The 21,664-nt window shown below is 40.1% G+C and overlaps 1 protein-coding gene across 1 annotated transcript in view; it reads left to right on the forward strand.

The window, feature by feature from the left end:
• Positions 1–21,664, forward strand: part of LRRK2 (leucine rich repeat kinase 2) — a 72,492-nt gene that overhangs the window by 48,778 nt on the left and 2,050 nt on the right. The window contains exons 32-50 of the mRNA XM_064142481.1: positions 1,538–1,739; positions 2,327–2,415; positions 3,977–4,164; positions 5,066–5,220; positions 6,129–6,275; positions 6,828–7,019; positions 8,239–8,385; positions 8,918–9,018; positions 9,715–9,905; positions 10,533–10,693; positions 11,815–11,985; positions 13,789–13,889; positions 14,532–14,726; positions 15,672–15,865; positions 16,146–16,218; positions 17,029–17,213; positions 18,170–18,322; positions 19,046–19,254; positions 20,411–20,485. Of these exons, the coding sequence (XP_063998551.1) occupies positions 1,538–1,739; positions 2,327–2,415; positions 3,977–4,164; positions 5,066–5,220; positions 6,129–6,275; positions 6,828–7,019; positions 8,239–8,385; positions 8,918–9,018; positions 9,715–9,905; positions 10,533–10,693; positions 11,815–11,985; positions 13,789–13,889; positions 14,532–14,726; positions 15,672–15,865; positions 16,146–16,218; positions 17,029–17,213; positions 18,170–18,322; positions 19,046–19,254; positions 20,411–20,485 (2,929 nt within the window). The remainder of the gene's footprint in view (positions 1–1,537; positions 1,740–2,326; positions 2,416–3,976; positions 4,165–5,065; positions 5,221–6,128; positions 6,276–6,827; positions 7,020–8,238; positions 8,386–8,917; positions 9,019–9,714; positions 9,906–10,532; positions 10,694–11,814; positions 11,986–13,788; positions 13,890–14,531; positions 14,727–15,671; positions 15,866–16,145; positions 16,219–17,028; positions 17,214–18,169; positions 18,323–19,045; positions 19,255–20,410; positions 20,486–21,664) is intronic.

Below are 21,664 nucleotides of genomic sequence, written 5' to 3' on the forward strand. Positions count from 1 at the left end.
ACAACTTGAGACTGTGTCCCCTTGTTCTATTGCTGGTTGCCTGGGAGAAGAGGCCACCCCCCACCTGACTACAACCTCCCTTCAGGTAGTTGTAGACAGCAATGGGGTCACCCCTGAGCCTCCTCTTCTCCAGGCGAAACAACCCCAGCTCCCTCAGCCTCTCCTCATAGGGTTTGTGTTCCAGGCCCCTCACCAGCTTTGTTGCCCTTCTCTGGACACCTTCCAGCACTTCAACATCTCTCTTGAATTGAGGAGCCCAGAACTGGACACAGTACTCAAGGTGTGGCCTGACCAGTGCTGAGTACAGGGGAAGAATAACCTCCCTCGTCCTACTGGCCACACTGTTCCTGATGCAGGCCAGGATGCCATTGGCTCTCCTGGCCACCTGGGCACACTGCTGGCTCATCTTCAGCTTACTATCTATCAGTACCCCCAGGTCCCTTTCCTCCTGGCTGCTTTCCAGCCACTCAGTCCCCAGCCTGTAGCGCTGCTTGGGGTTGTTGTGGCCAAAGTGCAGAACCCTGCACTTGGCCTTGTTAAATCTCATCCCACTGGCCTCTGCCCACCCATCCAGCCTGTCCAGATCCCTCTGCAGGGCTCTCCTACCTTCCAACAGGTCAACACCTGCTCCTAGCTTGGTGTCATCTGCAAACAGAAGCTACCAGTATAGCCACATTCATAATCTGCCTAATGTCGTTCCAAGTGGCAGTGAGGTGGAATGGATTCATTTCACTCCTCACGCATCCAGTAGATATGAATAGAGCTGGAATTTGTAAAGCTCTAAGTAGCCCTCTATCTCACAGTACTTCTTCAACATTCAGAACAGGTTCTGCTTTTTGAAAACATTTCACTCTCGGGTACCTAAAAATGGCTCCTGTAAAATCCTTGTCTCTTGTGACTATAACTTAAACTGATGTTTAAACAGCTGCACAAATGGAAGGTGGCCTGAAGAAGGTAATGTTCGTAAGTAGCGTAGACACTTTGTGAAAGAAGTGTTACAAGGCACCTGCTTAGAAATCAGGCAAAGTGAGTTAAGTATGCAACAAATGCTAAGTCTTTGAAATTGCACAGGGTACTAATTATGTTTTTAAGACATAAAAAATGACACAGTGCATTAGTATTTAACTTCTTTGAGTGGAAAGTTACAGACTAAGAAGCCAGTATGGAAATGCTGGGACAATTGTTTCCCATTTCCTCTGAAAAATTACTAGTTCAGAACTCATAGAGAATAAAAACTTAGTCAGCTACCAGTTAGTACTACAGGTCAAAGAATGTCTCCAGGAAGGAACTCAGACTCAGGAAACAGAAAAAAAGCAACCAACTGTTTCCCTTCAGTGTCTCTAATCTGGCTAAATGTTGTTCTTCTTCTCCTGCACTGACTGTCAGCAGTGCAGACATATTAGTAAGTAAAAGAGTGTTCTTGTTCATTATTGCTGCCACTATTGAGTGGACATACCTACCTTACATCTTAGTTTTATCATTTGCTTTTCACATGTATAAATTAATACATTTAAGATTATTATTCCTAATTATGCAGATCAGAGATCAACCAGTGGTTGGTCAGCTAATTCCTGACAGCTACCTGGAGCTGGAGAAAAGAATTTTGCTGGAGCGCAGCAATGTCCCGGTTGAATTTCCTGTGATTGATCAGAAACGCTTACTGGAACTGGTACAGGAAAGCCAGTTAAAACTGGATGAAAATGAACTCCCTCATGCAATTCACTTTCTGAATGAGTCAGGTAAAAAACTGTCTCCAGTGTGTGTTTCTTAGCGCTTTGTTACAAGTCCGCAGCACACGTGTTTTTATATCTCACACAAGGTTGCCACAAAATGTTGAGCTAAAATGCTTAAGCTTGGGTAGTGCTAGTGTAATAATCCAGGTTGTTAAATCATACAAAGGATCAGTGCTGTAGCAATCTATGTCTCTTTCCCCTCCCTGAAAACATCATACCTGCTGGTTAGCACGGTTTCTGAGGAAAGATATGATTGCTGTAATAGCTTGAATAGTGGTTAGATCAGTATCTGTAACAGCTTCTCTGTGCTGTCCAGAATTTATCAGATTCAGTAGTAAACTACACAGAACACAGTTGATTGGCAAAAAACTAAGTCAGATTATAAATTCAGCAAAACAAATTCAACAAAGGTAAAGCTGGACAAATCATGATTGCATTCTGCTCCTGAGATATTGACATAAATTCAGTAGCTGTATTTATTATTCAAATTGCTTATGTCAAGTCATGTAACTAAAACAGCCCAGAATGTGGTATTTATTTTGCTTCATATGGAGCTTGAAACCATATTGCTAATTACAATATTCTTTATGCAGGTGTACTCCTTCATTTTCGAGACCCAGCACTACAACTAAGAGATCTGTATTTTGTGGATCCCAAGTGGCTATGTAAAATCATGGCACAGGTTAGATTCTGGTTAGCTTTTATGTCTGCCTGCATGGAACTTTGCTCTATGTCTGAAACCTCTGTAACTTATCAGTAGTTTTTCCTCCACCATTTCTTCACTGTTTCATGGTCTCTAGTAATCCAAACTGCACTGCAGACAAAGATACGTGCAGAAAAGCAGAAAAACATGGATGTGTGCTAGTTTGAAGCAGGGTAGAATGTTTTGGTGAGAAAAAAAGTAGATCATAGGCTGCGAAAGGAAAACAATGGTGATGTCTACTCCCCTCAGAGTCTTGCTGAAGAAATGTAAACATTAGATAACACTCTCGTCATTTTGGTGGCACTCTGTCTCGGGCTTCTGACTGAGCTGCATCTCCCTAACCTCACCTTCCACTCACCTTTGCTTCTTAACCTCTTGGCTGAACCTCTGTTCTTCCTTAGGACTGGGGTAAGGTTAAGAGGGGCAGGGGAAAGGTGCAGGGGTGGTTGAGAGCCCCTCCTGGGGACTCAGGTTTCTGGGAGGGGAGTTGTGTTTTGTATTACTTTTACCTTGTATATTTCTGTATATACTGTAAATATCTGCTTGTATATTGTGCTAGCTGTAAATAAATAGCTCCATTTATATCCCCAGAGCTGGCTGAGATTAGCTGGGTATTTCTAAAGTGTGGGGGGGCGGGGAACACCCAAACCATCACATATCTTCATTTGGCACCCAACGTGGGGCAAATTCATTTGAGTGATTGTCAATTAACTCTAGAATCAGAATGAAGCTAATGAAGCAGCTGTTTTACTTGGTGGGGGCTATTATGTGGCCTGTTATCTGGTTTCTTGCATACAATTGGATCAAAGCCCAAAGTGTTTATTACTTTCTTAATGTAGCTTATACGAAGGCTAAAACTAAACATACAACCATTTTCTGGTCCTGGGGTGATCTCATTCTTGGGTATGCTGGTTTTAATGTCACTGAACATCTTACCAGTAACAGGATGTGAAGCCATCTTGCTCTGTGTGTGTGTGTTAGGTTGAGATGAAAGCTGGAACTTCATATTAAAGTAGTAAGAATGGGACAAGAAGGGTCATTGTATGTTTGGAACTGATGATGGCAGAGGGAAGTGAGTGATACTGAATTTGTGTGTCTGGATGGGAGAGGAGCAAATGGCCTGATTAAGTGAAACCATCATTGAAATATCTATCTAAAAACCGTCTCAAAATTTTATATATTCATATTTACCAATCTTTGAAACTTTACATTTCATTCAGTGGAAGAGATTAGGTGGCAAAAATGTAAGTCTGACCCTTTAAAGCTGTTGGGATTAAGAATGAGAAAATACCTAGAAGATCCCAAGACACAATGAAAGCTACTGAGGAATGGTAACAAATAAGTAGCTTGAAACAGATTAATTTTTTTCACTCTTGTCTTCTTGCTGGATGCATTATGGAAATGTTTGGTTTCATTGTGAAATGGGATCCACTTTTTCCACCTAAATGGTAGGCTTCCAAATACTTCAGAGAACAGAATTTGCCAGGGAAATGCAGCCTGGTGATGCATACACCTGAAATGGTTTTGCTTTTTTCAAAAGATTCTGACAGTGAAAGTGGAAGGCTGTTCTAAGTATCCTAAGGGAATTGTCAAGCGTTCAGATGTGGAAAAATTCCTTTTAAAGAAGAGCAAGTTTCCTAAGGTCTACATGTCACAGTACTTTAAACTTCTGGAAAAGTTTCAGATTGCTTTGCCATTAGGAGAGGATCAACTACTAATCCCAAGCAGGTAAGCAAGTAGCTAAACCCAAAAATGACAATCCTACAGGTCAATCAGAATAAAAGCTTCCAATCAGGATAGCTAGTTCAACTGATTATTGAAGCAATTTGGTATATGAAAGCATGTCTTAGTACACTATATTTTACTAAAAAGCACTTCAGGGATGTTTTCAGCTGATCTTCTGCCAGATAAAGCTCACATCATACTTGCATGGTGGGTAAATGGAATCTGTAAATGATAAAATGCTTTACAAGGATAGTATTTCTTCTACAGCTACCATGCTTGTGACTCTCCTGCTGCAGTTTCAGCTTTACATTGCAGTGTGCCAGCGTTGTAGATACTTGCTGCAATATAAAAGATAACCATGAGTTTCTATAGCCTATTTGCTTGGAATGAGAACCACTGTCAAGTTACTCAGAAGCAGTATCTTTTCCAGTCTAATAATTAAAATTGGTGACAAAAAAAGTGTTATGAATTTGAGTGCAGTCTTGATGCAAGTAACACAGTTTGTCTGCCACAGTTACAGATTTCCCTAATGTGTTTAATAACGCTTATGTTATTTAATGCAGAAAGTGTAGCATGGTCATGTTCTCTGGAGTTTGTGTTCTTCAAGGTCCTGGAACATTGGAAAATTTTATCCAGATGTTTTTAATGTGTCTCAGCTTTCTCTCACAGTTACATTCCATATCAAATGATTGTTAGTAAGATTCTGTTAGATATAAACTACAGCAGAACTTCATTTTATCGAGTGCAAGCAGAATAAGCAAATACACTCTCAGCCTGTTCCCTGATCATTCAAATCATTAATTCATTAATAAATAATACCTTTTACAGAATAAACAATGAATAGCATAAGTCAGTTTGGATAAAGCACATCATTAAATACTGTCCAATATTTTTATTCTTTCAGTTTGTCTGATCACAGACCTGTTATAGAGCTTCCCCACTGTGAAAATTCAGAAATCATCATCAGGCTTTATGAGATGCCATACTTCCCTATGGGATTTTGGTCCAGGCTGATCAACAGGTTGCTTGAAATATCACCTTACATGCTGTCAGGAAGAGGTACAACTCTTTATCTTTCAGTCTTTAATAGCAAGCATTTTGCATGCCCATACCTGCATGTTAAAGCTCTATATCCCCAACAGGATTTTTTGCTTTGGTTAATTTCTGGCTGCTTCACAAATGTGAGGAAAGAGAACAGTGGTCATTTTTGCAACTTAGAAATGTCTAGGAGCAGAGTGTACTTGATCCTTACAGTGGTGTAAGCAGCCTATTCCTGTCCTTCAGTTGCTAGAGATGGAGAAAATCCTTCTACTTTTGCACTATTACCATTTACTTCTACAAAGAATACAGGAAAGGATATGTCTTCCATACAGAAAAACAAGCCTGTCCTCAGGCTCAGTGATTCTCATTTTATGGAGTTTAAAAACTTAGCACTTATCAGAAGGCAGAGGGCTTGCAGGGTGGTGTCTTGAATTTTTTTCCAATAATTCCATGCTTTGACAGAAGAGCTATCTGCTGAACTTTCCCGTTTCATCTTTGGTTCCTTAATGTGTGATTTATGAATACTGGTAACAAGTAAAGTATGAAAAAAATGCATTGCTAATGCTCTACAAATGATTTATAACTGCCAGCCCTCCTGATACTGTGTTGCCTCCTGAGCATAGAATTCCAATCACATCTTACTATTTCATGAGTGTGTGATAGAAGAAGAGTTTAAATCACTGACTTTTTCATAGGTTGCCTGAAGTGTTTGATGCTAAATGTACCTAAGTAATCACTACATGCATCATCTGCTACGTGACTTAAAATGCAATTGGACACCAGTTGTTGTGCTCATCTCTCTGCAAAGATGTAGCCTTTATTTTGTTTATTTGAGTAGTCATAAGTAAATTTTTAATTAAAATTAAATTACTCTGAACATTTTTAATGCTACATTCACATTTTTAATCTATTTTTTTATTTTCTAGAGCGAGCTCTTCGTCCCAATAGAATGTACTGGAGACAAGGCATCTACTTGAATTGGTCTCCAGAAGCTTACTGCCTAGTGGAGTCAGCAGTGTTTGACAACAACCCAGACAGTTTTTTGAAAATCACAGCACCTTCATGCAGAAAAGGTTAATTACTGCTGAGCCCGATTTTTGCTCCAGTTTGATTGCAAAATGACATTTTGGTTTGTTATCACACAGTATCACCAAGGTTGGAAGAGACCTCATAGATCATCAAGTCCAACCCTTTACCACACAGCTCAAGGCTAGACCATGGCACCAAGTGCCACGTCCAACCTTGCCTTGAACAGACCCAGGGATGGCGACTCCACCACCTCCCCAGGCAGCCCATTCCAGTGTCCAATGACTCTCTCAGTGAAGAACTTTCTCCTCACCTCGAGCCTAAATTTCCCCTGGCGCAGCTTGAGGCTGTGTCCTCTTGTTCTGGTGCTGGCCACCTGAGAGAAGAGAGCAACCTCCTCCTGGCCACAACCTCCCCTCAGGTAGTTGTAGACAGCAATAAGGTCACCCCTGAGCCTCCTCTTCTCCAGGCTAAACAATCCCAGCTCCCTCAGCCTTTTGTGTCCCTATGCTTATGTCTTTGGAATGTAGAGAGTTTAGAACTGTAATTGCAAGTGTGTCAGGCTGAGGATGTAATTTCCCTCTTTTTGTTCTTTAAAGGGTGCATCCTTTTGGGCCAAGTTGTGGATCACATAGATTCTCTTATGGAGGAATGGTTTCCAGGTTTACTGGATATAGATGTATGTGGAGAAGGGGAAACACTGTTGAAGAAATGGGCTCTGTACAGCTTTCAGGATGGTGAAGAACACCGAAAAATGCTATTGGATGACTTACTTAAAAAAGCTGAAGAAGGTATATATGTATGCCATTTGAGTTACACAGAGGTGTACCTGTATACAGATAAATATCATGTGACATCCCCTTTGTGACATCTGGGTACTATATCATCTTTCATTTCTGTAAGATGTAACTACAGTATAGGTCAAAACCGGCTTGTTCTTTTTTCTTATGTAAGAGCTCTCTGTATCGAATATGGACAGAAGGCAGCTACTCTTTATGGATGGCAGTAATGAAAAGAATTGTTTTGTCATGATACCAGTAGTGCAGTTTTGTTCGTGGATTAAATCCAGCACATAGTAAAACTGCTTCTAGGTCTTTCACTTGAACCATTCACATCAGTAATTTAAAAGGCAGTGTTCAGAATGATATTGTACATAGAATCATAGAATCAACCAGGTTGGAAGAGACCTCCAAGATCATCCAGTCCAACCTATCCCCCAGCCCTAGCCAGTCAACTAGACCATGGCACTGAGTGCCTCAGCCAGGCTTTGCTTGAAGACCTACAGGATGGTGCCTCCACCACCTCCCTGGGCAGCCCATTCCAATGCCAATCACTCTCTCTGGCAAGAACTCCCTCCTAACACCCAGCCTATACTTTCCCTGGCACAACTTAAGACTGTGTCCCCTCGTTCTGTTGCTGGTTGCCTGGGAGAAGAGACCACCCCCCACCTGGCTACAATGTCCCTTCAGGTAGTTGTAGACAGCAATGAGGTTACCCCTGAGCCTCCTCTTCTCCAGGCTGAACAACCCCAGCTCCCTCAGCCTCTCCTCATAGGGTTTGTGTTCCAGGCCTCTCACCAGCTTTGTCGCCCTTCTCTGGACATGCTCCAGCACCTCAACATCTCTCTAATCCTTTCTTTTTATAGATATAAACATAATCTCTTGCTTAGCCTAGTATTGTTACATAGCAACTGTTGCTGTCACATTTGATTGAGATATATATAACCTTGAAAATACTTTAAAATGCAAGATATAGTAAGTTGAATGGTGACCTTAATTAGTCATATATATATGCATGTGTGTATGTATCTACATCCGTGTAAGTCTATATGTGTGCGTGTATATATATCTCTCTGTGTGTATATATGCACATATATAAAACCTTAATTTTAGCTTATCAATTTCATTTAGGTACATTGATCATATACACTCACAGAGCTCCATGTACCATTCAGTATGTTTTGAGTGATGGCTACCGTTTTATGTTTATTGTCTCATTTTTTTTTCTTAGGTGACCTTTTGGTGAATCCAGATCAACCAAAACATACCATTCCAATAGCTCAGATTGCTCCTGATCTGATGCTGGCTGATTTGCCTAGAAATATTATGTTGAATAATGATGACTTGGAATTTGATGAAGCTCCTGAATTTCTCCTGGGTAAGCCTTTTTTTTTTAGAGGTTTTTTTACAGAGCTTGTGTAAGCAGATCTATTGCAGTCACTTCTGCATGTAAAGCATTTTAGAGGTTTCTCTTCCATGGAAATGTATTTTTTAAGGTATTATGAATTTCAGGGTTTGAACTTTGAATTTTCTGTTACCTTCTATGGAAGCATAAGAAGTTTCATGTAAGCATGAGCAGGAGTTTTTTCCTTGTGAGGGTGAGAGAACACTGGAACAAGCTGCCTTGGGGGGTTGTGGAGTCTCCCTCTCTGGAGATATTCAAAACCCACCTGGACATGTTCCTCTGTGTGTGATCTGGTACAGGTGATCTTGCTCTGGCAGGAGGGTTGAACTAGATGGACTTAGAAGGTCCTTTCCAGCCCCTGACGTTCTGTGATTCTATACCGCATGCTGTGTTTTGTGTGTTTAGTCTTAACACATTTTAAAATTGGACCCTTTCAGCTTGTTTTTTGAGAGATGGTTCATATTACTTTGGTTTTAATACTATTTTCAATTTTATTGTTGAAAAGGTGATGGTGGGTTTGGGTCTGTCTACCGTGCATCCTATGGAGGAGAAGAAGTTGCCATAAAAATATTCAATAAACATACTTCTCTGAGGCTTCTAAGACAAGTAAGAAATAATGCCTTTTTTTTTTCTGTAGTGCTGCTCTAGAAAGACTAAATCTTTGTGAAGATCTTAAAAAGTTTAAGAAAGATGCAGGGCTCCACTCCAGAACATTTTTGCATTGACTTCAGAAATGCAGAGGTGTGGTGGTTTGGGTGTTCCCCGCCCCCCCACACTTTAGAAATACCCTGACTAGTCTCAGCCAGCTCTGGGAATATAAATGAAGCTATTTATTTACAGCTAGCACAATATACAAGCAGATATTTACAGTATATACAGTTATAGACAGAAATAGACAAGGTAAAAGGTAATACAGAAACACAACTCCCCTCCCAGAAACCTGAGTCTACAGGAGGGGCTCTCAACCACCCCTGCACCTTCCCCCTGCCCCTCTCAACCTTACCCCAGTCCTAAGGAAGAACAGAGCTTCAGCCAAGAGGATAAGAAGCAAAGGTGAGTGGAAGGTGAGGTTAGGGAGTGAGATGTTGCTCAGTCAGCAGCCAGAGCAGAGTGCCACAAAAAATGGCAAGAGTGTTATTTAATGTTTACTCTCTTCTTCAGCAAGACTCTGAGGGGAGTAGACATCACCATTGTTTTCCTCTCACAGCCTATGATCTAGTTCTTTTTCACCAAAACATTCTACCCTGCTTCAAACTAGCACAAGAGGTTGTATTAATTGCAGTATTTCATCTATTTTTACAGGAGCTTGCAGTGCTTTGTCACCTCCATCATCCCAGTTTAGTGTCTCTGCTGGCTGCTGCAATCCGTCCCCGAATGCTGGTGATGGAATTAGCCCTTAAAGGATCTCTTGATCGTTTGCTTCAACAAGACAATGCAAGTTTAACGAGAACACTTCAGCACAGGATAGCTCTACATGTAGCTGATGGTTTAAGGTGAGTGTCACTTCTGCGTTGTGGTAAAAATACTGTATAATTGCAAGTAGGGTATGCTACAAATGGAAGACCTTGATTTTCTTTTGTCTCAAGCAGAGTATTCCTTGTGTCAGACAAATGCTTGTATTTTTATGATTGATTAGCTGATATGTTTTTTCTGTCTAAGAAATGGCACTCATATAAATAGAGAAATAGGAAGGGCTCAGGGTGGAGTTTCTGTGTGGCTGTTGATTTTTTATTAAAATGTCAAAGAAATTAAATTAGTGCATTTTTTAAGTTCTGAAAGTCCATGAATGTGCCTAGGTAAAATGACAAAACCTGCAAGGACCTCAAGGAGCAGTGGAGTTAAAACTTCCCTAAGATTTAGTTTTCAAACTGCCAGTGATAGTTGAGATGATACTGAAGTACTGCTGTGTTTATGTGCCAGTAAGTAGTATTTCAGAACAGTTCTACAGTCAATATCCAGTGAGGCAGTGTCGTGTTGGTCATGTTTGACGTTGTTAACATAATGTTTAACATTTGAAAACATAATTTACCATGATGGGAATAATTCATTGAGTGTGTGTGTGTGTATAGATGCATCTGTGCTTTATGAATGCTTTCAGTAAATACTATTTTGATTAACAGGTACCTGCATTCAGCAATGATCATCTACCGTGATTTAAAGCCTCACAATGTGTTGCTCTTCACCCTGTATCCTAATTCAGCTGTAATAGCAAAAATAGCTGACTATGGCATTGCCCAGTATTGTTGCCGAATGGGAATAAAGACCTCAGAAGGCACACCAGGTGTGGAAAAATTCTTTGTTTTACAGTGCATTATGCCAAAAGTATATTTAATACATTTTTTATTTCATTTGTAATTATACACTAGTTTAAATCACAACATCTTGCCCTGGTCACCAAGTTGTGATACCAGATTTATTTATCTTACTCTTCCTGTTCAAGTTTTAACACCTTTTCAAAGAATCAAGGAGTATCCTAAAGAAAATACATTAAATTGCATTCATTCATTACAATTTCTGTCTTGGTTTAGTGTGATTGTTGTGATATTCAAATTATACTAATAAAATTATTTGTTGTATTTTAATTTTCAGTAATGCAAAGGTAGGTCTTAACTTTTCTGCAAGGCAATAAACACCTGCGTTGTTCTCTGGTTTTAAAGAGAACATGTTCGTATCCAGTTTAAAAACACTGAACAATTCAATAACTTTGAAAAGTACCTTTAAGTTTTGGAAATCATGCATAGGAGTGTGACTTTCAATGTTTTGACCTTCAGTAAAGACAGCAGACTTGCCCTTCATTTTCAGTATTCGCTGATAAATGAATGATTTTATGTTACAGTCAGGAGTTCTGTAACGTAGCCTGGAGAAGAGGAGGCTCAGGGGTGACCTCATTGCTGTCTACAACTACCTGAAGGGAGGTTGTAGCCAGGTGGGGGTTAGCTTCTTCTCCCAGGCAACCAGCAATAGAACAAAGGGACACAGTCTCAAGTTGTGCCAGGGAAAGTATAGGCTGGATGTTAGGAGGAAGTTCTTCCCAGAGAGAGTGATTGGCATTGGAATGGGCTGCCCAGGGAGGTGGTGGAGGCGCCGTCCCTGGAGATGTTCAAGCAAAGCCTGGCTGAGGCACTTAGTGCCATGGTCTAGTTGACTGGCTAGGGCTGGGGGATAGGTTGGACTGGATGATCTTGGAGGTCTCTTCCAACCTGGTTGATTCTATGATTCTAACTGCTCTGTCTCCTTCCTTTATACTGATTGCTGATGCTTTTGGACGTCTGCCACAAGCAAACTATTGCCGGTCCAGAAATAGTGTGCCAGTTTTGGTTTACTTCCTGTAACATTTTCATCAGTTTAAGTGTTTCCCCTTATAAGGCTAAGGATAACCGTTAATGAATGATTTATTTGCAGGGTTTCGAGCACCAGAGGTGGCCAGAGGAAACGTTATTTACAATCAGCAAGCTGATGTTTATTCATTTGGCTTGCTGCTTTATGACATTTTAACAGGAGGGGGGAGAATAATGGAAGGCTTGAAGTTTCCAAATGAATTTGATGAATTGGCAATACAAGGAAAATTACCAGGTATGCCTTGTTTCTTAAAGATTTAACGTGAAGTGGACCACTTGCCCTAGCTCCTCCCAAAAGTAACACCTCTCCTGTTGGATCTCACTGTCTCAGAGGAGGAGACTAAATAATACAACTTTTTAGAAGCTCCTTTTACCTTCACACGGTCTAGAAATAGTGAGAAATGGGCATCTATTCAGCATCACTTTGGTTATAGTTTCATTGCAATTTCAAGTGATCTAGCTGATTTATAAAGAAATTAAGGTTTTATATGCTTGGGACTTTATGCAGACTTAGCTAAAATGGGTAGTGGATATACTCATGAAACATTCTTTAAGACTTAAAACTTGTTCCATTTAGCAAAGGGCAGCAGCCATACCACTTAATCTGACATGGCTTCTCCGTTAGGGACTGAGTTGATACGTTTTCTGTTCCTCAAGAAGAACAGTCCAGCTCATAGCTCACTAAAGAGGCCATCTCAAGAACTGATAACTGGCTTTTGAGTGTAGCTCTCCATCTGGCTATTTTCTGTATTATGAGGCCTATCAGAAGTGTTAGTTTCTGAAGATAGTACAGTTCCATCTGTGCACAGGTTCAGCTGTATATTTCCAACCCAAAAAGGGACTGGCTGAGCTCACAAGTAAACAGTGCCTGTCTGAACTAACTATGGTCATTTGCAGGCATTTATCATTAATGTTACCTCTGTCTAACGCAGTACTGGAATATCTGTTGTGGATTATGGTGAACTAAAAGCAATGCAGGCTTTATTTGTGAATGATTTGTTCTTAGAGACATCAGCCCCTAATTCATAAGACACATATTCAAAGCACTTAGTAGGAGTTTAGGTGTCCATATCCCATAAATACTATATGAAGTTCTTTGTCTAGATTGTTTTACAGTTTATTGGAAGCTGTGATGGTTTGGGTGTTCCCCGCCCCCCCCCACACTTTAGAAATCACCCAGACTAGACTCAGCTGGGCTCTGGGAATATAAATGAAGCTATTTATTTACAGCTAGCACAATATACAAGCAGCTATTTACAGTATATACAGTTATAGACAGAAATATACAAGGTAAAAGGTAATACAGAAACACAACTCCCCTCCCAGAAACCTGAGTCCCCAGGAGGGGCTCTCAACCACCCCTGCACCTTCCCCCTGCCCCTCTCAACCTTACCCCAGTCCTAAGGAGGAATAGAGGTTCAGCCAAGAGGTTAAGAAGCAAAGGTGAGTGGAAGGTGAGGTTAGGGAGTGAGGTGTTGCTCAGTCAGCAGCCAGAGCAGAGTGCCACAAAAAATGGCGAGAGCATTATCTAATGTTTTCCTTTCTTCTTCAGCGAGACTCTGAGGGGAGTAGACATCATCACTGTTTTCATTTCACAGCCTATGATCTAGTTTTTCTCACCAAAACATTCTACCCTGCTTCAAACCAGCACAAAAGCTCATTTTGATTCTATATACTATGCCCAAACACAAAAGAATAAGCATGGATAAAAGTGTTCACAGGGATTTAAAAGACTGCAGACTGAAGTGATACATGCAAAACATAACTCAAACACATCTATAAATGAGTCCCAAGTATAGGGACATTAAAGGAAAATCCATTTGCTTTAACTGCTTTTAAGGAAAAGGCCTCTAGCTCTAGCAGATGAGCAATTCCGAGCTGTGCATGCTGACACTTTACCTAAGAGTATGATATTTCTTACAGCGGCTCCCCCAGAAGTTAGATTCATTCTTAGAATAAGAAAAAAGTTATTCAGAACTCTCATTTCTGAACTGTTCTAAAGACTGGTTAAGAAGTGACCTTAATTTTACATTTTTAGATCCTGTCAAAGAATATGGGTGTGCTCCCTGGCCTAAAGTTGAAAATTTAATTAAAAAATGTTTGAAGGAAAACCCTCAGGAACGGCCAACATCTTCCCAGGTATCACTTAATGTATTTATTTGGGGTTTTTTTGGTGGATGATGCCACAGACTTTCTGTGCTTTCTAAAAAGGAACAGGACATTTAAGTTAGTAGGAAGCACAGAGTTTTTTCCTGTTCTTTTCTGGAACCGAAACAGTCATGGAATACTGCCTGCTCTTGCCATCCAGGATAAACTGTTCCATTCAAATCTACCAACTGTTTATTCTAGCCTGCTGGGTTTTTTTCTGCAATTGGGGTTACTTCGAGGCATTTACTAGAGCTATGCAGAAAAGGACTTTGTGATATAATATCAGTGTGGGTAGCCTACATTGCTCCTTGCGTATGAGAGGAGGAACAACAATGTGAATCTGAAACCTACTTGCTGTTATCACACATCATGTTGCTGTTTGAAATGGGTGACATTTTCAGACTTGGTTAACTCCACTGACTTCCTGAAATATTAACAGAAAAAAAAAGAGCCAGCATAAAGAGTCAGCGTGCTGCTCAGTGCCCAAAGATTACTCATAAATAGTGGCAATACAAATGAGCAGACCTACTGATACACTGTGTCCACATGCTGTCAAACATTATCCAGTCTTGTTATTTATCACTGTGCAAGCCATTTTTATTACCGTGTGCATGATGTATCTTTTTTTTGTAGGTTTATGAGATCCTGAATTCTGCAGAGCTTATTTGTTTGATGAGGTATGTTTCCATACCCAGCACGTCCACAGCAGAGTGCATGGTAGCTGCCAATCAAAGCTGCAAGAAGGCAGGAGTCTGGATAGGCAACGGGAACACAGAAAAAGCACAACTTTCGTTTGTTAACCTAAACACAGATGGACATAGTTGTGAGGTATGTGGGAAAGCTACCATTTAATGTTTTCAATGGCCAGATGTGGGTGCCAGAAGAGCTGCATTTCAACAGCAGTATGTTACTTCTGGAAAGCAAAGCTCATGAGTCATCATTATATCCATGAAATGAAGCAGAAAAGCAGTTCTTTTTAACTCTCTTCCTGCCCTCCAGCCTGAACTTTCTCATAATACTGTCTTTGCAGTATGGGGTTCCTTTCTTCTACTCAGGTGGAAGATGTTTCTAGTACAGAGGCTAGCACATGAAGTAATAGTTATATGGCCTTTCATATCTCTAACTCCGCTAACAGTCTGCCTAGTCCCATGGATACCACCTACTTGTGTCACTTTGGGTGATACTCTGTAGCTCTTTTCATTTGAGTTTTGTATGTCTCAGTCCTGTGCCGTCAGAAAAGGGAAAAGGTTTTACCCAGGTTTTGATGCACTGTGATGACAATGCCTACCAGAATTGGGTGTGACTCATCAACAAAGTCTAAGCTATATTTCTGTCTACCATCTGTTGACAATGACCCATTTTAATTGGTAGCTCTGATATAAATTATATGGCTTTTGAAATTTGGAAAAGAAAATACCAGGCCATCACTTTTATTATTTAGCAATTAAGCTGAATGTTTATTGCACTGTAGTTTAGTTCTTTAATTCACTGATGGCTCTGAGGCCTCCATTGAAATACACAGGACAATATCTTTTCATCTTAGATTTTCCTATGTACTGTTTGAAGGGATCTTGCCAGCACCTTGGAGATGGAAGGCATAGTTGAAGATGCATTCTGTTCACAGGGCATTGCATTTCTTAATGGGGAGGTTAGGCCATGAGTTTGTCCAGGATCCAGGAAAGTTGTCCTTTATTATCTGCAATTGGCTAGCTTTTACCCTGATGTCAGTAATGACATCATAACCAGGTAGCTTTTCATTTTTTTCTCATTCAGGATATTGCAGACAGTAAAATTTTAAGTTTGGCACTGGTGACCCTACCTACTGAGAAAGAAAACTGGATCGTAGCAGGAACTCAGTCTGGTTCTCTGTGGGCAGTCAACACAGAAGATGAAACAAAAGGACATCGTTTGCAGAAAATGTCGGATTCCATCACTTGTTTATACTGCAATTCTCTTTCAAAGCAAAGGTATGAACGAATTTCACATCTCTTGAGTTACTTTTTGAAAACACAGTAAAAAGAGCTGTTCAGAAAATGGCATCTGTACACTCATGCAGTTTTCTTCAGACACCTGCTTATTTTTGCTCCATTCTGCACCTAGTGTAACTGAGGACTACGCTCCTGGCCACAGGTGGTTGCATTTGCTTTTAGTGTGTAATGAAACTGTTCAGATATCAGAGGCTACTCATTTTAACTTTTCCTACCTGATTATGGCAGTTCTAGAATTTGTTCTTTTATTTTATTTCAGCAAACAGAAGAATTTCTTCTTGGTAGGCACAGCTGATGGCAGACTGGCAGTTTTTGAAGACAGAGCAGTGAAGGTGAGCTTGTTCTTTGATGTCCATCCTACAAGATACCATCAGTAATATGTAAAGCAGCTACAAATAGTAGCTTTGTGTTGCACAGCTTATTTTTAACTGCTTTCTGAAACAAAATACTACTTTCTACTGCACATGTTTTACAGTATCTGTTTCAATCAATACAGTTAGGAGGGGAAATTATTTGCTGTTACACAACTTTGAAAGGCCTGGCAAATTCACTAGAGATTGACATTAGTGCTCATTATCAAGAATATTCTAACTGGTTTTACTGCCTTTACTGCTGTTATATCTTCTCTTTCTTTTCATTCACACTGTATCTTTGCAGAATTGATATCTTCAAAAAGATAGTATTGTTTAGGTTTTCTATGGGCCATAGTTCTGTTCACAGAACAGATAAAGAACCTCGGGGAGCTCTTTATGTCAGCTGATTCCCGAGGGTTAGCTCCTGGGCATATGCAATTTAGATCAGTTATAGAGTTGCAATGCATTGCAGAACTAGAATACAGTCCAGTGTGGAATGCCTCCAAGATATGGATGCGACTTTCTGTGCAGTTCTTCAACTGCGTTGGGGATTGCAGAAAGTATTGGTCCCAGCTCTGTCCTATTTCTGGTCACACAGGCTGTTTCCTATGGGACATTTGTGAGATTATGGTGCTTTTCAGTCTCTAACGTTCAGGGTAGATACCATAATAGTTCAGAAAAATCTGGTCATGTAAATTTAATTCATCAGGCTGTGTGGCCTTGTTGTAGCACTTTCAGAGTGGTTGTACACTCCTTGTTTCTGATGGACAATATATGTTTTTATTACAGTGTAAGGGTGCTACACCTTTGAAGATACTAACTATAGGAGATATTAGTACACCACTCATGTGCTTAAACCAATCCTCATACTTATCTGAAAGAAATATAATCTGGGGAGGCTGTGGAACAAAGATCATTGCATTAACTAGTGATTTCTCTGTTCAGAAGCTCATCGAAACAAAGACGAGTCAACTGTAAGTTTGCTTTTTTTAATAAGTGATGTTACTTAGCTCTTATGTTGTTTTCATTAAAAACTTCTGGTAGTACTTTGATCTAAAGCCTTGTTCTAGAGTTCAATCTCTTGAGTTTCCTTTTTTTCCCTTCCATAATACAGATGGAATACAATGTGTGTTAAAATGAGATCATTGGTAGTGTTAAAAGTATTTACTGCTGCTTCTGAACAATGGATATGCATTTTTACTATGTAAAGCATTTATGAAGTCAGTATCTATTCAGAAGATGTATTTATTCGATTGATCTCTTTTTCTCCCTCCAATTGTAGTTGTCCAGGCCTTGTTTACTTTATTTGGACTTGTACACACACATTTAGTGTGGTGTATGTCCTTACATGTTTGTCAGTATATGTGTATGATTTTGAGCTGCTCTTCAAGATAACCTGAGGCAGTGGAATAAGCTAATGCTATTAATTTTCAGGGCAAATAATATTTTGCTATGTGCAGGCACAAATCTGGCCTAAGAGACAAAATCATATGTAAAAGAAAGTAGTCAAAAAAACTCAGCTGAAGTGAAACAAGAGCAAACAGGAGCAGAGCTTTTTAGGCTTAGTCATCTTTCTGTTGCATGGCCTTTTCTGCTCCTGTGGGCCCCAGGGGAACTGTTGCATGTCTCCAAACATTCAAAGAGTGGCAGAAAGAAGGTGGAGTTTATACTGCTGTGATGTGAGCATTTGTGATTTGAGGAGATAAATGGGGAAGATTTATAAATAGGTTTTGGGTGTTAATGAGTCTCCAATGATATCATAAACATAACTCCATTATTCTAAGAATTTATGTCAAATCCTTTTGGTGGTTTCCTAGCCCAGTCTAGTTTTAAGGCTGAATGATTCTGTAAGAGAGGGAAGCTAAGTCCATTCCTAATGGTCAAGTTTTTGTGTTGGATATTTTCTAGCTGTAGTTCTTCTCTGTTCTAGGTTCTGTCATAATGCTTACAGTGATGCAAACATTATTTCAATAGCAGTAGACAAATCCATCTACTTGGCAAAGAAAAACAGTCATTTTGTGGAAATCTGGGACAAGAAGACAGAAAAACTTGCTGAACTAATTGACTGTGCACATTTTCTTAAGTAAGTGCTTCATATTGAATTCATAACCTGATGCATAGAAAGATGAATATCAGGTTGCATTCTCTATCATAGTACCTTAGTCTGCTGAAAGTGTGGGATTTGCCCAGTTCTTGGGACAAAATGTGGAACTGCTTTCCTCTCAGCCCAGAGATTCAGACTGTTTCATGCAGAATCTCAATTTTAAAGGTTGTTCTTATATTTCACAATCTCTGTATGGTGTGAAGAGGATTCATTAAACACTGCTCAAGAAAGAAGTCTTCAGGTCTAATGCTTTTGCATGCAGTTACTTCTTGCATCCCCAGAATAAGAGTGCCCTTTCTCCCCTGCACAGGTTCAGTAGGAGATCAGAGTTTTATTAAGTGACGATGATTTTCATTTTCACTTAAATTGTTCCTCTCTCTGAGTGTGCCACATACATTTAATTTTCATGGTGAGATTAGGAGCAGCTGTAGGTATGCTCCTTCCACTTTGCAGTGACATTCTCCTCTTCAAACTTGGGAGTATACCTGTCTCCTATTTAAAGGTCTTTCAGAGAAGACCACCTGGCTTTTAGAAGTCCAGTAGTTTCCATCCCAGTGTGTTTCTAGTCAGTCAGCTGATGAGCATTTTTTGGTCTTGTCTTGATGAATGATTGTTTAAAAGGCTGCTATTGGCAAAGTAACTTTAGTAGTTGTAGAATAATGACCCACCAGATTTTAATACAAGTTCTCTCCATACTCATAGGGACAAAGTGGAAAAACTAAATAAGGACTCAAAACAGAGACTGGCTTACTCTGGAAGAGTGAAGACAATTTGCTTGCAGAAAAATACTGCCCTGTGGATAGGTACTGGAGGAGGACATATCCTGCTGCTTGATCTATCAACACGTCGTCCTGTACGAGTTATAGACAACTTCTGTGATTCTGTTAGAGTCATGGTAACAGCTCAGCTAGGTAAGAAACACCATCAAACGACAGAAAATCAGTGCAAAGTTCAGGACTGCTGTGTCCTGTTTGGCATGTTTTTCCAGGAACAGATTAGCATTTCGCATGTTTTGTTTGTTCATTCTATTCCATTGCTGTCATCTTCAGTCATTGTCAGACACTTCAGTGCTAGCTGAATGAATGCCAGCAGGCTGTCATACCTGTATCCACGTAAAACCACTGCACATGATCGCACCCTGCCTTCACTGTGGCCTTGTGCCATGCTTCAGCAGAGCTCTCAACATCCCATAGTCTTCATTTTTATATGTCTGCCTGTATTCTTTGTCCAGCTGAAGTTTTATGCTTATGTTTTCTCTCTCTGTGGAGCTTGTTAGGTTTTAATAATTTCTTCTTAATAACTTGTTGCCTAATTTTCTTATCAAGGAAGGCTCTTCCTTCCCTGGCATGATCTGTGACCCAGATACACAGGATGGGTCCTGTACTCCTCTAGCAGCATAAAGCCAAGGGTTCACTGCCCTTGTTCTACCAGTAGGACAAGAAGCTGCTATGGCAGAACATGTAACAGCCTCCATCTGTCTTGTAAGACATTTGTAAACATGGGAATAACTGAGAAGTTGATGCTGAAACACTGGTGCAATCAGTTTACCCCTCTGTGATCCAACTGCTCCTGAAATCCTGGTCCTTTTTAAGATTATTCTCTAGGCACCTTCCTATGATCCATGCCCTATTTCTGCTTCCCTTCTAATTCTCCTTTCCCCTCTATGTGCCATTGTTAGTTCAGAACACTTCTAATTAGTTTGTGTCATATTTGATTGGTTTGTTTTTTCATTACCAGACAATAACTGTGTTTCTGCTGTGCACTGGGACTTTTCAGCCCATCTATTTGCTGTGACTCTGCTACCTTGGCTTGTGGTTTATAGCAGGGTGCTTTGCTCTTAGGCTTGTCCATTGTGCCTTTGAACCCTGCTAAACCCCTACATTAAATGGAGATGTGAACTATGTTGTTTTCACGTCTGGGTTTTTCATGGTTACAAATTCTTAATAAAGAGTCTGGTTGCCTGAACCCTGCTTTCTGTCCATTTAAAGGTGTGGCTTCATCTGCTGTTTCTGTCCTTCAATTATGAAGTTCCAATTAACAAGTTTTACTTCTGTTTCTTTTGTAAAGGGAATCTCAAGAATGTGGTCCTGGTTTTGGGATATTGCTATAAAAGTGAAACTGAAGACAACAAATGTCACAAAGGTACCCAACCTGTGTTTTGAAAAAAAGTATTGTTAGTGGAGTAGACAGTATTATGCTTGACTGCCCCCTGAGACTGGGGAGTTAATGATTATCCTTTGTTACAGTTTCACTGAAAGATCATTATTAATTTCATTCTCTTTTGCATCTCTGGTCTGTGGGCACTGTGCAAACTAGCAGTTTGGACTAGAGGAGGCCACTGTTTGAAGTATATCATGTCATCTGCTGGAAAGCAGGTTTTGGAGTGTAAATGTTGTTGTCTAGTTGGAGAATGTATCAGAGGGATTTCCAGAAAGGTCTGTGCTAGGCCAGGAATCCTCAACGTTTTTGTGAATGATGTGGATGAAGGAACAGTGAATGTACTTTTCAGATTTTCAGACAATTCTAAGCCAAAACAAAGCCAGAAGTGCACTAGAGAGCAGGATTAGAATTCAAAATTACCTTGACAAATAGAACTGAATGTTTTGGAAGGAAATTCAGTAAGGACAAATGCAAGACCTTTTATTTAATTAGGAGTGATCCATTGTACCAGCGTGAGGAAGTGGTCAACTTTAAGAGCAGTGCTGCAGAAAAGGGATCATAATTGATCACAGGCTGAACATGAGAGGGAGAACATGAGTCAGCCTTGTCACATTGATGCAGAGAAGGCAAACACCATTCTCACATCAGTTCAAAACTGAAGAAGAGCTGATTCTTACACTCAGCTGAGTGCTTGCATGGCCTCTTTTGCAGGAGCATGTCCATTTGGGACTTTGGTGAATGACCTGGACTATTTCAAATGTCATTAGGAATAGTCCAGAGGAAAAAATACAGCTTTTGAGGAAATGTTGCAGGAAGTTAAGTGGACTTATACAAGCAAATTGTACAAATTACATGAGGAAAGGCTTTAAATATATAAAAAAGAGGAAGGAAATAAAGACTTCTCCATATTCCTTGTGGGTAGGATAAGGACTAGCCAGTTTCTATTACAACAAGGGTGATTTAGGTCAGTTATCATGAAAAGCTTCCTGACAGTTAGAATGGCAAAGTGCAGTAATATGAAGGTAGAAAATCTTGGTCTTTGGGTTTTTATAAGAACAGTTTGGTGCTCTGATCGATGCCCCTTTTCACCTGTATCCCAGTTTCAGTGACCCCTAACAATGTGGCAATGACAGTATGAAGCTGGGAGGGGCAAGTGTAGAT

Source organism: Pogoniulus pusillus, chromosome 4, assembly GCF_015220805.1.
Source record: "Pogoniulus pusillus isolate bPogPus1 chromosome 4, bPogPus1.pri, whole genome shotgun sequence".
In the NCBI taxonomy this organism is placed as follows: Eukaryota; Metazoa; Chordata; class Aves; order Piciformes; family Lybiidae; genus Pogoniulus; species Pogoniulus pusillus.